The 12,889-nt window shown below is 34.6% G+C and overlaps 1 protein-coding gene and 2 pseudogenes across 1 annotated transcript; 2 read left to right on the forward strand and 1 right to left on the reverse strand.

The window, feature by feature from the left end:
* The first annotated feature begins 2,277 nt into the window (after positions 1-2,277).
* On the forward strand, positions 2,278-3,194 carry LOC134477471 (olfactory receptor 6C2-like; annotated as a pseudogene).
* Positions 3,195-4,838: 1,644 nt separating this feature from the next.
* Positions 4,839-5,971, reverse strand: LOC100727983 (protein SLX4IP-like; annotated as a pseudogene).
* A 5,657-nt stretch (positions 5,972-11,628) lies between these two features.
* Positions 11,629-12,558, forward strand: LOC100727706 (olfactory receptor 6C4). Its single transcript, XM_003475988.4, has one exon. The coding sequence runs from the start codon at positions 11,629-11,631 to the stop codon at positions 12,556-12,558; it is 930 nt and encodes a 309-aa protein (XP_003476036.2).
* Positions 12,559-12,889: the final 331 nt, after the last annotated feature.

Raw genomic sequence — 12,889 nt, forward strand, 5'->3', positions numbered from 1 at the left:
TAAGATATCCTTATAATTTTGTATTAATATTAAGAATAGCAGAAAAGTTAAAGTATGTAAAATAAATTATAGTAAAATAGGCAAATCCAGAGATAAGGTAAGAGAGAGTATAACATGCAAACTCTGCTCATAGGATAAGAGGAAGCAAGGCCAGGAAGAAGAATTAAAAAAGAGTAAATAGACTTTATATAATATCTATTCTGTAGCAGGCATGATGCTAATGACTTAAACAATTTTGTAGCTAGGTATGATGGTGAAAACCTGCAGTCCCATTCTCTGGAAACGCAAAGCAGAACGATCGCAAGAACAAGAGCAGACTGAGTAATTTAGTGACTTAGTGAGACCCTGACTCAAAATAAAAGATAAAAAATATTGGGGATTTAGTTCAGTGTAAAATGCCTGCATTCAATACTCAGTACGAGAGATACACAAAAAGAATAGTTTGTTAATATGTAAAATAACCCATGAAGAAACTGCACATTACATTAATTGTAAAAAATATTTGATTAGTATTTGCATTTCACAGACCAGAAAATGGAACCTATTGCTGAATATTCCAAGGTTTCATAGTCGTTAAATGGCTGGCCTAGATCTCAAAACCTAATCCGCTCCACCCACACTATTAGCCACTACCACTTATAACCTGCCTGAATAGGCTCACTCAGAGGAAATTCAATGAGTAGGTTTGAGCAGGCTTTGTCACACTTCTTTCAAAGAAAAAAAAAAGGGTAAACAGATGAACACAACAGGAATCCTTGCTTCTAAACTACTATTTTCCACCCACAATTCCCCCTCCATGATGTCACTGTTAAACTCAGGTAACATTCATGATGATTAATTTTAATTTACTCTTGCTCTCATATGAATAGCCTAGTGTAATCTGAGGAGATTGGATTAAAAGTGACTATCTAATTCAGAAAACTGTCTCAGTATTTGAGATACTTATTGATACCTTAAAGCTCGAAATGTAAAGGACTGATAATGTAAAATATTATCAGTCAATTAATCATCAAGAACTGATCTTATCCATTCAGCAACAATTTCTTAAGTACCTATTATGTTCAGTGAAAAAATTTTCCTGAATTTCTGATGTTTTATAAAACAGATATGGTCTATGTTTCCACAAATCTTACTAGAGAGTAGAAGATGAAAATAAAAAGAAAACAAACATTTAACTGCAAGGTATAATAAATATTTTAAAATAAATAAACAGCAGAGCCTTTATAATTCTAGGAGTAGTTAAAACACAGATAACTTTCCAGGAAAATATTTTTGATGGAGTTATACCTAATTGGAAGCCAAAAAAAAAAAAAAAGAAAGGATTCACCCGTGAAAGAATGCAAACAGAGCATTTCAGGATGCAAAATCCCTGAAGCTGAAAAGAATTTTAGTATCTTCAAAGTGAAGACTTGTACAACTGGACAGGCAGAAAATGAATTAGGAGCATCATATAGTGGAACTTTATACCACAAGAAGAGTTTAAATTTTGTTCCAAGGGAAATCAACCTACGTTGAGTGGCTTTAAATAGGATGCCAGCAAAATAACAGTAGACAGTGAGGGAGGGGAGATTGAGATGTATTATACGCATGTACCAATTCTTCACAATGAATATAATTGCTCTGTACTGCAAACGTGTACTAATAAAGATTTTAAAGTCAGATTTTTAAGAAGTGCATAAGAACAAAACTAGATTTCCTACATGGTTTTACAGGTTACTCTGCCTTTAGAATGGGTTTATAAGAGTGGTTTTATGCTTTAGAAAAAAAGAGAAAGCAGAAATTTATGAGGTACTTTATAACAATGTGGATTACCAAAGCAATTCTGAAAGCATAGTTTATTTATTTTTTACCTTCGCAACTGCAACTGTAGTTGTTGCTATTTACCTCACATAAAACCAAAATGATGAGCATGCCTAATGCTAATATTTTCATTAAATTATGACCTATACCTGTTTTAGGATAATGCTTTATTTTCATTCCCACAGATTGTGTAAAGCGACTTCTTTTCCATGAAGTTGTTAATCAAAGAATACTTTGGCTATGAAATTTGATACTATGTCAAATTAGTAATAAGAATCTTCAATAAGAGCCTTTAGTCTTGTCTCTAACTAGGTATTACACCACTCAGCAATCATATTCCAGTAGTATTACCAATAGCACTTTTTTAAACAGCTAACAAAAAAATAGTTAATATTTTCACCAAACCTTACCTTAACTAACTCATGCTGAAAATCCCTGCTGTCGTCTAATTTCTTTGTCATTTTTACACACAAAGCAATGAAAAATTATACAGCAATAACATTCATTCTGGTGGGACTAACAGATAACTTAAACATGCAGATTATGCTTTTTATCTTTTTGTTTTTAACCTATTCATTGAGTGTTGTTGACACTCTAACCATCATTACTCTCACTTTGGTGGACTCCCACCCTAAAACACCCTTGTACTTTTTTCCTCTACCGCTTCTCCATTTTGAAAGTCTCATTTTCCACAGCATTCCTGGATTCCTCTAAGCAATGGCATCTGGGGACAACACTGTTATCTATAATGCATATACCACTCAATTGTTTTTTGTTATTGTCTCAGGAGTGACAGAGTTTTTCCTCCTGACAGCTATGTCTGCACACTCCTTCATTACACCACCATCATGGATAGTGATGCAGACACCAAAGTCGGCATCAAGTTCCTTATTGACTGTTATATGATTGCTCTAGTCATCATTATCCTACCATTTGGCAAGGGCTTTGAGCTCAAGTTTTGTGACTCCAGTGTCGTAACTCACTTTGGCTGTGATGCTGCTCCCATCCTGAAGATTACCTGCTCTGACACAAAGATTATAGAGCAATTTGTCTTGCTCTTGGCTGTGTTGACACTCCTGTTCACATTAATATATGTGGTTTTGTCCTACACATACATCATCAAGACTATTCTCAGATTCCCTCCCACCCAGCAGAGGAAAAATCTTTTTCTACTTGTTCTTCTCATATAATTGTGGTTTATATCTCTAATGGAAGCTGCATTTTTATCTATATTAAACCATCTACAAAAGAAGGGGTAGCTCTTAAGATATTGTCTGTACTCGCCACTTCAGTGGTAAGTTCTGAATTCCTTCATTTATTCTCTGAGGAAAAAGCAAATAATACAAGTTTTCAAAGACATGATCAGACAAATTGCCTCTATCACAAAGAAATAAGGACTTCTAAGCACAACAAATTATAAAAGAATTTCTTATCTCTTTTACTTACACCAGCTTGTACATTGGACTTAATTTTAATACATTTAAACCCCATTCTGTTGTATCTGGAATCCACTATTCCAAGATAGATAGTAACTAATCTTTTTTTAACTTAATCTATTTCCAGAAATACATGGAAGTTCATCAAATATATATAACACACCTCTTATTTCTGACAGAGCTAAGAAATTCAGACACTGTCAGCTATTTTGCTAGTTTTCAACCATTCCTCTTGAACTGACTAATATGTCCTGATTTGAGTCTCAATTTTTCAAAGAATGTCAGCAATCATGAGTTATGTCTGCAGTAACGACTTTGCAAGGACCTTATATGTTAAAATTCACTCTTCTACCTCTCCCACTTTTCAGGCAGGTATAAATGTAAACAAATTTTTCTTTTATTACATTTGCTTTAAAACGTTTGTATTAAATTCCTAACTCTGCATAAATAGGATTTTGTATTACTATATGTATGTGTGTACTGATGTGTATTTGTTGCCTTTCTTAGAATACCAATTTAATAGACTTCCAGAGATTAATGTAATGGACAATATAAATGACAATTCATACTTATATTGTGATTTTTTTAACCCAAACTATCCAATAAACTGGTTTTCCAGATTCTTAGATTATTTTAAACATTTATAAACATTTTGTAGCATGAAAATCCAGTTTCAATAAGACGAACTTACATTAGCCAACAAATAAAGAATCTAAATTTTTGAGACCTCTGTTTTGCTTTTTTAATTTAGCACCTCTTCCACAATACTTCTCTCTTTCCTAAGAGTTTTCTATTTTTATCTGATACCTTAGGGAAATGTGTGCTGTATCAGGAGTTTAAAAGTTCAAGTTATATTCTGGTTTTTTATTACTACCAACTCAAACAACTCTTTTGGTTGCCAAAGCCCATCCTGATTTCAGGAGATGTTAAACTGATAAACAAGGTTAGAAGTAAGAAAGAACTAGAAAATATGCCAGAGAGCCCACAAATATGTGGAGCATTATTCCAAGCTAATTCCAAACATCTCTCCAAGCTAATTTGCAAGACCAAGAAATGATGCATAAGTACTTCCAATATTCCTGGTGCCAGAGGTAAAGAATGAATTAATCTTTACACTGAAGATTACATTAGGATCAACTGTACCTCAACCACAGAACTGTAGCACCATGTCACTGTCCTTATAGGATCCATCGCAAGGTCTGCACAGTAATGTGTCAAGAAACGGCACATGATTCATTCTCCATGAAGTCCTTGCATAAATGGTATCCTCCTTGGCAAGGTGAATGTTTCTTTGTCATAAAATAATTTTTGAAGGCAGTTATTAAATATAACAAGAAAGCAGCAACATTATCAGAACTACCATATAGTCTCCTGGAAGTGACTGCTTGAAAGCAAGCCCTAATACAATACATATTTATTATTTATGATAATCATTCTAATTAATTCCTTTTCTATTTCAGCATCTAAACATGTAGATCTCTTTTCACGGATTGGTTTCTATACCCTCAACTACACCTTTGCAATCCTTTGTGATTTCTTTCCTCTTTTGGTTAGATTGCCCTGAGTTGTAGACCATCTCCCAGCATTTGTGGCTGAGCTGATTTACTGTACCTTCACTAGGTTACTTTTCATAGGCTGTCTGGAAGAAAGATTTTCCAAAACATGCAACTCTTCCTTAGACATGGATTTTGCCAAATCTTGTTTCAAAAGTAACCCCAGATCTGACATCTCTAAAGTTGGCAAAACACTGACAACTGCTTTTTTCCACTATTATTTTGCCCTAGACTAATCTATTCCTTCCAAGAGAAACTCTTTAGTGGTGGTCATAGTCTTCTGCAGAGCCATGTTCCTGTGTTTCTGTTGTGCTTTGGCCACCTGCAGACTTTGCTTTGGACCTGGTGATGCTGACTCACAGCTATAGATAGAGTTCCTGCTTAGAAGCCTTGCCTTTAACTGCTCCCCTTGGATGAGGTTTTTGCTGGCTGCTAGTGTCTTCTGCTTGATTCTGATTCACATTTCCCAGTTTTTGAACAGAAACTTCCAGTGACTCTTCACAGCCTCCTGTAATCCTCGACTTTTCCCATGGCTTCTGACGAGGTACTGAATTACATCTGATTGCGATCACTCGTTCTTGCTACCAGTGCAATCTTTGAGTCACTAGATGTTCCCAGAGTGGCCTTGTGGATCTATGATTTGCTTGAGATGCTTTTTGTTTCAGTTCTTTTCACACAATTCTTCATTTTGATTTGCAAAAATATCAGGATTGACTGAAAGCTGAGTAACACAAACCACAAATTATTCAGGGAATACATGGAGTTTGGTAGTCTGTGAGCTTTCAGTGCAGCAAACGTGAAATCCCCTCTTGGGGAAATAGGCAGTGATCTGATATCCACAACCTGGGAGGCAGGCTGGAAGTTTAAGCATGTAGATTCTTTCACTCATCAGTCAAGGGAGGCTAAAGGAAAGGCTGGCTGGGAATCAGTACTGACTGAGCCAGAAACAAAATACATCACATCTAGAAGAAAACCCTTGGAAAGTTGCTTTGTTCCTTTGCTTTGGTATCAGTCAGAAAGTGAGGCCAGTCAAATCTTTTAAGGCCAAGGGACTTGATCCATGAATTCTATATTTGATGGCTTGTGCTGTTTATAGACTTCCAAGTACTCCTTAACTTTTAACTCAGTGGTTTCTTTTAATAGCAAACAGACTTCTTCAACATCAAATTTCTTAGATGCCATGATTTATTGATTTTCACAACAATTGTAAGGCTTATGATGGAGGCAGGGTTTGGGTTCAGACTTTGTATGTTTTTTTAATTCTCCAGGGTCACTGATGGAGAAGGGCTCAGCTGCGGACACTCATTCTACAGAGCCTACAAGCTACCAAGCCAACTCTCAGATGCTCTCAGAATTCATCCCAAACATTTCTTGACTTGATGGCTTGAATTGAGAAGTCTGATGTGATTCTGATGGATTTCCTTTTATAGGTGAGCTGTTTCTTTTCTCCAATAGCTTCTAATATTTTGTTCTTGTGCTGAATTTCTGGGATCTTGATTATTATATATCTGGGTGTAGACTTATTTTGGTTAGGGCTAGCTGGAGTTCTACATGCCTCACTTATTTGTATGTCAGGTCCTTTTCCCATGCTTGGGAAGTTCTCTGCTATTACTTCTGTAAATAGTCTCTTCATGTCATTTGTGTTGACTGCTGCTTTTTTATGGATGGCTATCACTCTTAAATTATTTTTCTTTGTATTGTCTTGCAGCCATAGAATTGTTATTTCCTAGTTCTTTGTTGTTTTACCTAGATATCTTTTTGAATCTGTTTCATGCATTGTAATTCCATCCTATATTGTTCATTCAAGGTTTCCATCATTTTCTTATGCTCTTCCTTTTTAGCTATGTCTTTAGATGTATTCAGCAATTCTTTCATTATGTTTGTGATTTATTCATTTACCTGAAATATTTCTGATTTGATTACTTTTTCAATTGCATGAATTTGTTTCTTTACTTCAGTTGCTATCCTTTGAGAGATTTCAAGTGTGTGACTCATTTTCTTCCATGTCTATATCTCTCAGACTTGTTCTGTGTGGGCTGGACTTCTGAGATTTCCTTTTGCTCCTTCATCTTGACATTTTCCTGGGTTTCTCCCAACAAACCAGTTCCCATGTTGGCTGTCCCTCTGCAGTGTAGGTAAATGGGCCTGGTATCTGGGTTCCTCTGATGGGAAAATGATGGGGAAAAGCTCCATGATATTACTCCAGGCAATAATTTTTAAATATGCACTTCAAAACCACAGACAACAAAAGCAAAATAAACAAATGAGAATATAATAAATTAAAAATTCCTGCACCAAGGAAGCAATAAACAGAATTTAGGAACAACTCACAGATCAGGAGGAAATATATACTATGCATCTAGTAAGGGATTACTATTCAAAATATATAAGATATTAAAATAACTCAATAACAAAAATATATGATCACATAAAAATATAGTCAAGGAGGCTAGTTAGATATTTCTCCAAATAAGATACACAAATAGCTAACTATATGAGTAAATGTTTGACATCCTTAAATTTCAGGAAAATGTAAATTAAGACCACAATTACTTCACTCCAGTTAGAATGGCTATTAACAAAAAATATATATAAAATATTTTGGCAAGAATGTGTAAAAGGGAACTTTTAATCTATTAAAAATAATAAACTAGCACAGCCATTATATAAAACAGATAGAAGTTTCATCAAAAATTAAAAATAGAATTACAATATGACCTAAAAATCCTACTACTGGGAACATATCCAAAGCAAATATATATCTAAAGCAGTATGTCAAAGATATATCTACCCTAATTAAAACATTATTAACAATAATCAAGGTGTTGAATCCATATAAATATCAGTGTATGAATAGATAAATAAGCTGTAGTATGTGCATAATGAAATATTGTTTACCTATAGAAATAAAAAATTCAGTTATTTCCAACAATATATATAAACCTAGAGGACATTATGCTAAGTGATAAAAGCCACACAGAAATTTTAACAGTATGATTTCAATTACATGTGGAATCTAAAACAATTTATCTCACATACCAGAAACAGTATATAAATGTCAGGGATGGATAGTTGGAGTCAGTGGAAGTGAGACTAGTCAAGGATACAAAATATCAGTTGGACAAGGAGAATACGATGAGAAGATTACTGTATAATATGGTATCTATAGTTAATGACATATTTTCATATTGTAAAATGCAAAGAAAGTGGAGAGTAAATGTTCTAATCACAAAACTATGTGAATAATACAATTGTTAATTTAACCATTCCACAATGTTTCAAATATGTTCATGCTATGTATGACAAATACATATACCAATTCATTACCTTTGAAAAATAAATAAAAATCAACTTCAATAACAAATTCAATTGGAATTCTAGGGGAAAATAAACGCTTCTCCACTGTTTGTCAGAGTGTATACTGATACAACCACTGTGGAAATCAGTGTGGAGACCTAAAAAAACTAGGATTAGAGTTCTCAGTCAACCCAGCTATTTCCCTTTTGGGTATTTTCCCAGAAAAATTAAAAATCATCATACTACAGCAGTATATGTGCACCCATGTTTGTAGCTTCACAATTTGTAATAGCTAAATCTTGGAAACAACCCAAATGCCCATAAACCAAGTGGTGCATATAAAGAGATTTGATGTTTTTGTACAATGGAGTACTACTAAGACATAAAGAAGGATAAACTTGAGACTTTTACAGTTAAATGGATGCAATTTGAGATCATATTCAAAAGTGAAATAAATCAGACACACATGCGAAGCATTATATTGTCTCCCCAGTATAGAAATCTGAACAAATAAGATTCAAAATGTAAAATGAGAAGAATCTGTTCGAAAGGAAAGATGAAGTTGAGATTGGGTAAAAGAGAAAAAAAGGAACAGAAAAGGAAAAATGCATATACATATCACTATATATGATAAGTTAAGATAGTTATACTACTAATTTTTATTAATTCATTGAAAAGAAAGGTTTGTGCCTATATTCTTAGATCCATTTTATGCTTACAGCTTTTAATCTGAGCTACTACTTTGAAAATAATACAAAATGTATTAACCATTTGAAAAAATAAAAAATTAATTGAATTATTGAATTAAAGGCTTTAATATGGGACATGAAACTTCAAAATACTGCATTCAGAGAGTACCAAAAACATTGGCTGTTAACTGATGTGTACTTAGTATCCTACATATTTCCTGGTGAGTATTAATAATGTTAGCTTTATCTTCAGAAGGCCTTCGTATGCAGCCAGCACCATAATGATGTATAAGGTCGAATTAAGGAAAATAGTCGCCTGCAGATAAAGTCCCTGAACAATTTATGCTCATCATGCCAGATCCAGAGATTCAGAAGGAATGAAAAGAGAATGTTAAAGCCTCTACAGTGAAGGAGTCTCTGGGAAGCATAATGGAAATGTCTGCTATATTGCAGTATAGACAAATTCTAGAATCTTTTATTATTGGGTGATTAGTCAGTAATGGCACCGGGGCTTAAATAAAACTTTTAAATTAGGAATACATTGCTTATGAAAGACAAATAAAAGCAGTCAGTGTTGATCCCACTTTAAAATAGTAGATGGCTGATGAAAATAAGAAGCTGATTCCTTGCTGCCTCAAGTATTGCTCATTCTTTAGCTGTTTGATAATGTCCAGTAATTATTCTGATCTTGAATTCTGTGGGAAGCAATGGCCCAGTCCCAACAGGTAAATTTGTAACTTCTTCACAAACTTCATAGCTGAAGCAGATTCTCCCACAGAACTCTTACCTCGTGGTCTCTCTGGAGCCTTTCTCCCTAGCCAAAGGTTTTCAACAATCAAGGTTCATTACCACCTTTTGAACTTGGGTCCACTGGGCATCTTACCTTCTTCAGGAAACTGATTCCCCTGGGAAGGAGCAGTTAAAAAGAGCAGATAAAACCTGTATCATTCTAGGTACTACAGAAGCTGTAAAGAAGCACACTGCCCACCTTCTGAGGACTTACACATGATTTCTCTTACAACAGAAATATAAAACAATTTCAGGCTCTCAAAGTCTTCTCTTCTAATTCTATAACCATGGGAATGCTGTTTGTTTTTCTTTGTTATGACAGGGCTAGTCTTTGTCTGAAACTGTGATTTGATTCTGCTTTGTAGTCTTGAAATGAAAGATAGTACACTTCTTTCCTAGTTAAACCTACAGCCTGGATATTTCTATTAAGCAAAAGCTAAAGAAGCATATGCATGGAAAATATGACAAATTTTAGCCTCCTCCAAGGTACACATGGCATGTATTTAAGGGAAACAAGATATTCTGAAGATATTCAGATTGTGTACAGGGTGTGCATTATGTTTTTAAATCACTGATAAAACTATTTTTAAGTGTGAATGATGGAATGCATCAATCTGTGAAAATCTAGAAGAAAATGCAATACTTGCCAAAAACCACAGGTTAGTAAAAATAGGAAAGGAGGGACTACAGGGGATCCAGGTCACAATGTCACCCACTATCTATGAAAGATGAAAGGAAAACTAGAGAGATTAACAAGGATAATTATGGTATGGTTTTTCTAAATTTATGCATGCAATTGAAGGAACATTTTTACTTTTTTTGCTCCTTTCTCAGAAAAATCTAAAGATGCATTTAGGATACTTACACAAAGTTTTCTTCTCTAGGAATTGCCGATTTATCTACTAAGAACTTATCAAAACTTCCTGGTTATGAACACCAAGAATAGAGGGCAGGACAACTGAGCATGATAAATTTTCATCCTTAGTTGCCACTGAGGATGCTTTAAAAGAGCAAAATCCACTCTACCATGCTGCTTACAAATTTCTCAAGATCTTCGTTCTCAAAGATATATTTCAACTCAATATCCTGGAAATACTAAAGGTAAAAAAATAAACATTAGAAAATGCTAAATAATATGACTTTCTAAAGCTTGAGTCTCATTTATGGAGAGGAAAAGTCTCACAGTGAAAATAAGATTTTCTTCAGCATTGTCTTGTGGAGAAGTTCTTACTTGTTCTGAAATATGGATATCAGATATTTGGACATTAATTGAGGTGAGTATCGATAACAAATATCTAGTGAAGCATCAAATAGTTCAGACAGATGAAGCAGTAAAGCACAAAAAGAGGGTCATGTGGAGATATTTCTAACAAGAACATAAAAAAAGGAGGGATTAAAGAAATCAGAGGAGAGCACTTTAAATGTGGCTATTTCATAAATACTTTCAGAGGGAAGAATAATTTCAGCAATGTATTCTTCTGAAGGAATTAGGGAAATGAATACAAGACACCATACACTATTTACCTTCCCTTGTACCACGTCTGACTGTGTGAGCAGTGGCACTAAGTCTGCCTAAAAGTTCATTTGTCATCTTCATTATCTATATTATATAACATTTCCACATGTATACATTTAACCTTTCATGCCAAAAAATGAAATTTTTGAATTTTTGCATTAAATTCGTATGTTACCTAGAAAAATTCAAGGAAAAGGAATTTGAAGAGACTATGTTGCATCATGTTCCACTTTGGGAACATTCCAAACCTGAGATCATAAGGCATTGAAAAGAATTTTTTGAAGAATTCTGAAAGCAATATAGTATTCTCTGTAACACATTTTGCTAGGAACAAAGCAACTTGAAAAACTTCAAAGACTTTAGGAAAGCACATGGGACTTCAGTGAAGCCAAGTGCACTCAATAAAACATTAATTTTGGCTAGTAGGACACAGAGTAATATGTGACTCCATTCTTCTTGCTAAAATAAGCTTTGTCTCTGTGACTCAAAGAGAATCTTCAGTTTTCTTGAGTCTCACCTTTTCCCTTTAGATGTACTGAAAGTCAACAATGAAAAACAGGACAATGTTTAGTGAGTTTATTCTATTGGGCCTCACAAGTCAACCTGAATTCCAGGTGGTGATATTCATCTTTCTGTTCCTCACCTATGTGCTCAGTGTACTGGGAAATCTGGCCATCATCATCCTCACCTTACTAGATTCTCACCTTCAGACTCCTATGTATTTCTTCCTCCGGAATTTCTCCTTCTTAGAAATTTCTTTCACATCTATTTTTATTCCTAGATTATTGACCAGCATGACAACAGGAAATAAAATCATCAGCTTTGCTGGATGCTTGACTCAGTATTTTTTTGCTATATTTCTTGGGGCAACAGAGTTTTACCTCCTGGCCTCCATGTCCTATGACCGTTATGTGGCCATCTGCAAACCTCTGCATTATCTGACCATTATGAGCAGCAGAATCTGTGTACAACTCGTGTTCTGTTCTTGGCTGGGGGGATTTGTAGCCATCTTGCCACCAATCATCCTGATGAGCCAGGTAGATTTCTGTGCCTCCAATGTTCTGAATCACTATTACTGTGACTATGGACCACTCATGGAGCTTGCCTGTTCAGATACAAGCTACTTAGAATTAATGGTCATCCTATTGGCTGTGATAACTCTAGTGGTTACTCTGGTGCTGGTAACACTTTCTTACACATACATCATCAGAACCATTCTGAAGATTCCTTCTGCCCAGCAAAGAACAAAGGCTTTTTCTACTTGTTCTTCTCACATGATTGTCATCTCCATTTCTTATGGAAGTTGCATGTTTATGTACATTAATCCCTCTGCAAAAGAAGGAGGTGCTTTCAACAAAGGAATAGCTGTGCTCATTACTTCAGTTACTCCCTTGCTGAACCCTTTCATTTATACACTAAGAAATCAGCAAGTGAAGCAAGCATTCAAAGACAATGTCAAAAAGATTGTGAAGTGCTGATTTAAAATACAGCACATGTGGGGGATATAGCTCAGCAGCACAAACACCTGCCTGATGAATGTGACATTGTGAGTTTAATCCCCAGTACAAGGAAAAATAGCACACATTTCAACAAAAAATACTTTCATTTAAATGAGCATAATATTTCAAGTGCTAAACTGGCCCTTGAGGATAAAGTATGAAAACAACAGATCTTCACTTCAAGGAATCTACTAAAAGTAAGTTGTACAAACTATAAATTTATATGATAAATTTACAAAAATTAAAATTATATAGTAAGTGTTATTGAAGAAGTATGGATTGAAATCTATCAAAAGTTGGAAAAATTAGC

The sequence above is a fragment of the Cavia porcellus genome, unplaced genomic scaffold (assembly GCF_034190915.1).
Source record: "Cavia porcellus strain 051 isolate PalLab524CR breed Dunkin Hartley unplaced genomic scaffold, mCavPor4.1 scaffold_8, whole genome shotgun sequence".
Classification (NCBI taxonomy): Eukaryota; Metazoa; Chordata; class Mammalia; order Rodentia; family Caviidae; genus Cavia; species Cavia porcellus.

Coding starts and splice junctions, on each gene's coding strand:
- LOC100727706 (XM_003475988.4), top strand. CDS start 11,629: ATGAAAAACAGGACAATGTTTAGTGAGTTTATTCTATTGGGCCTCACA.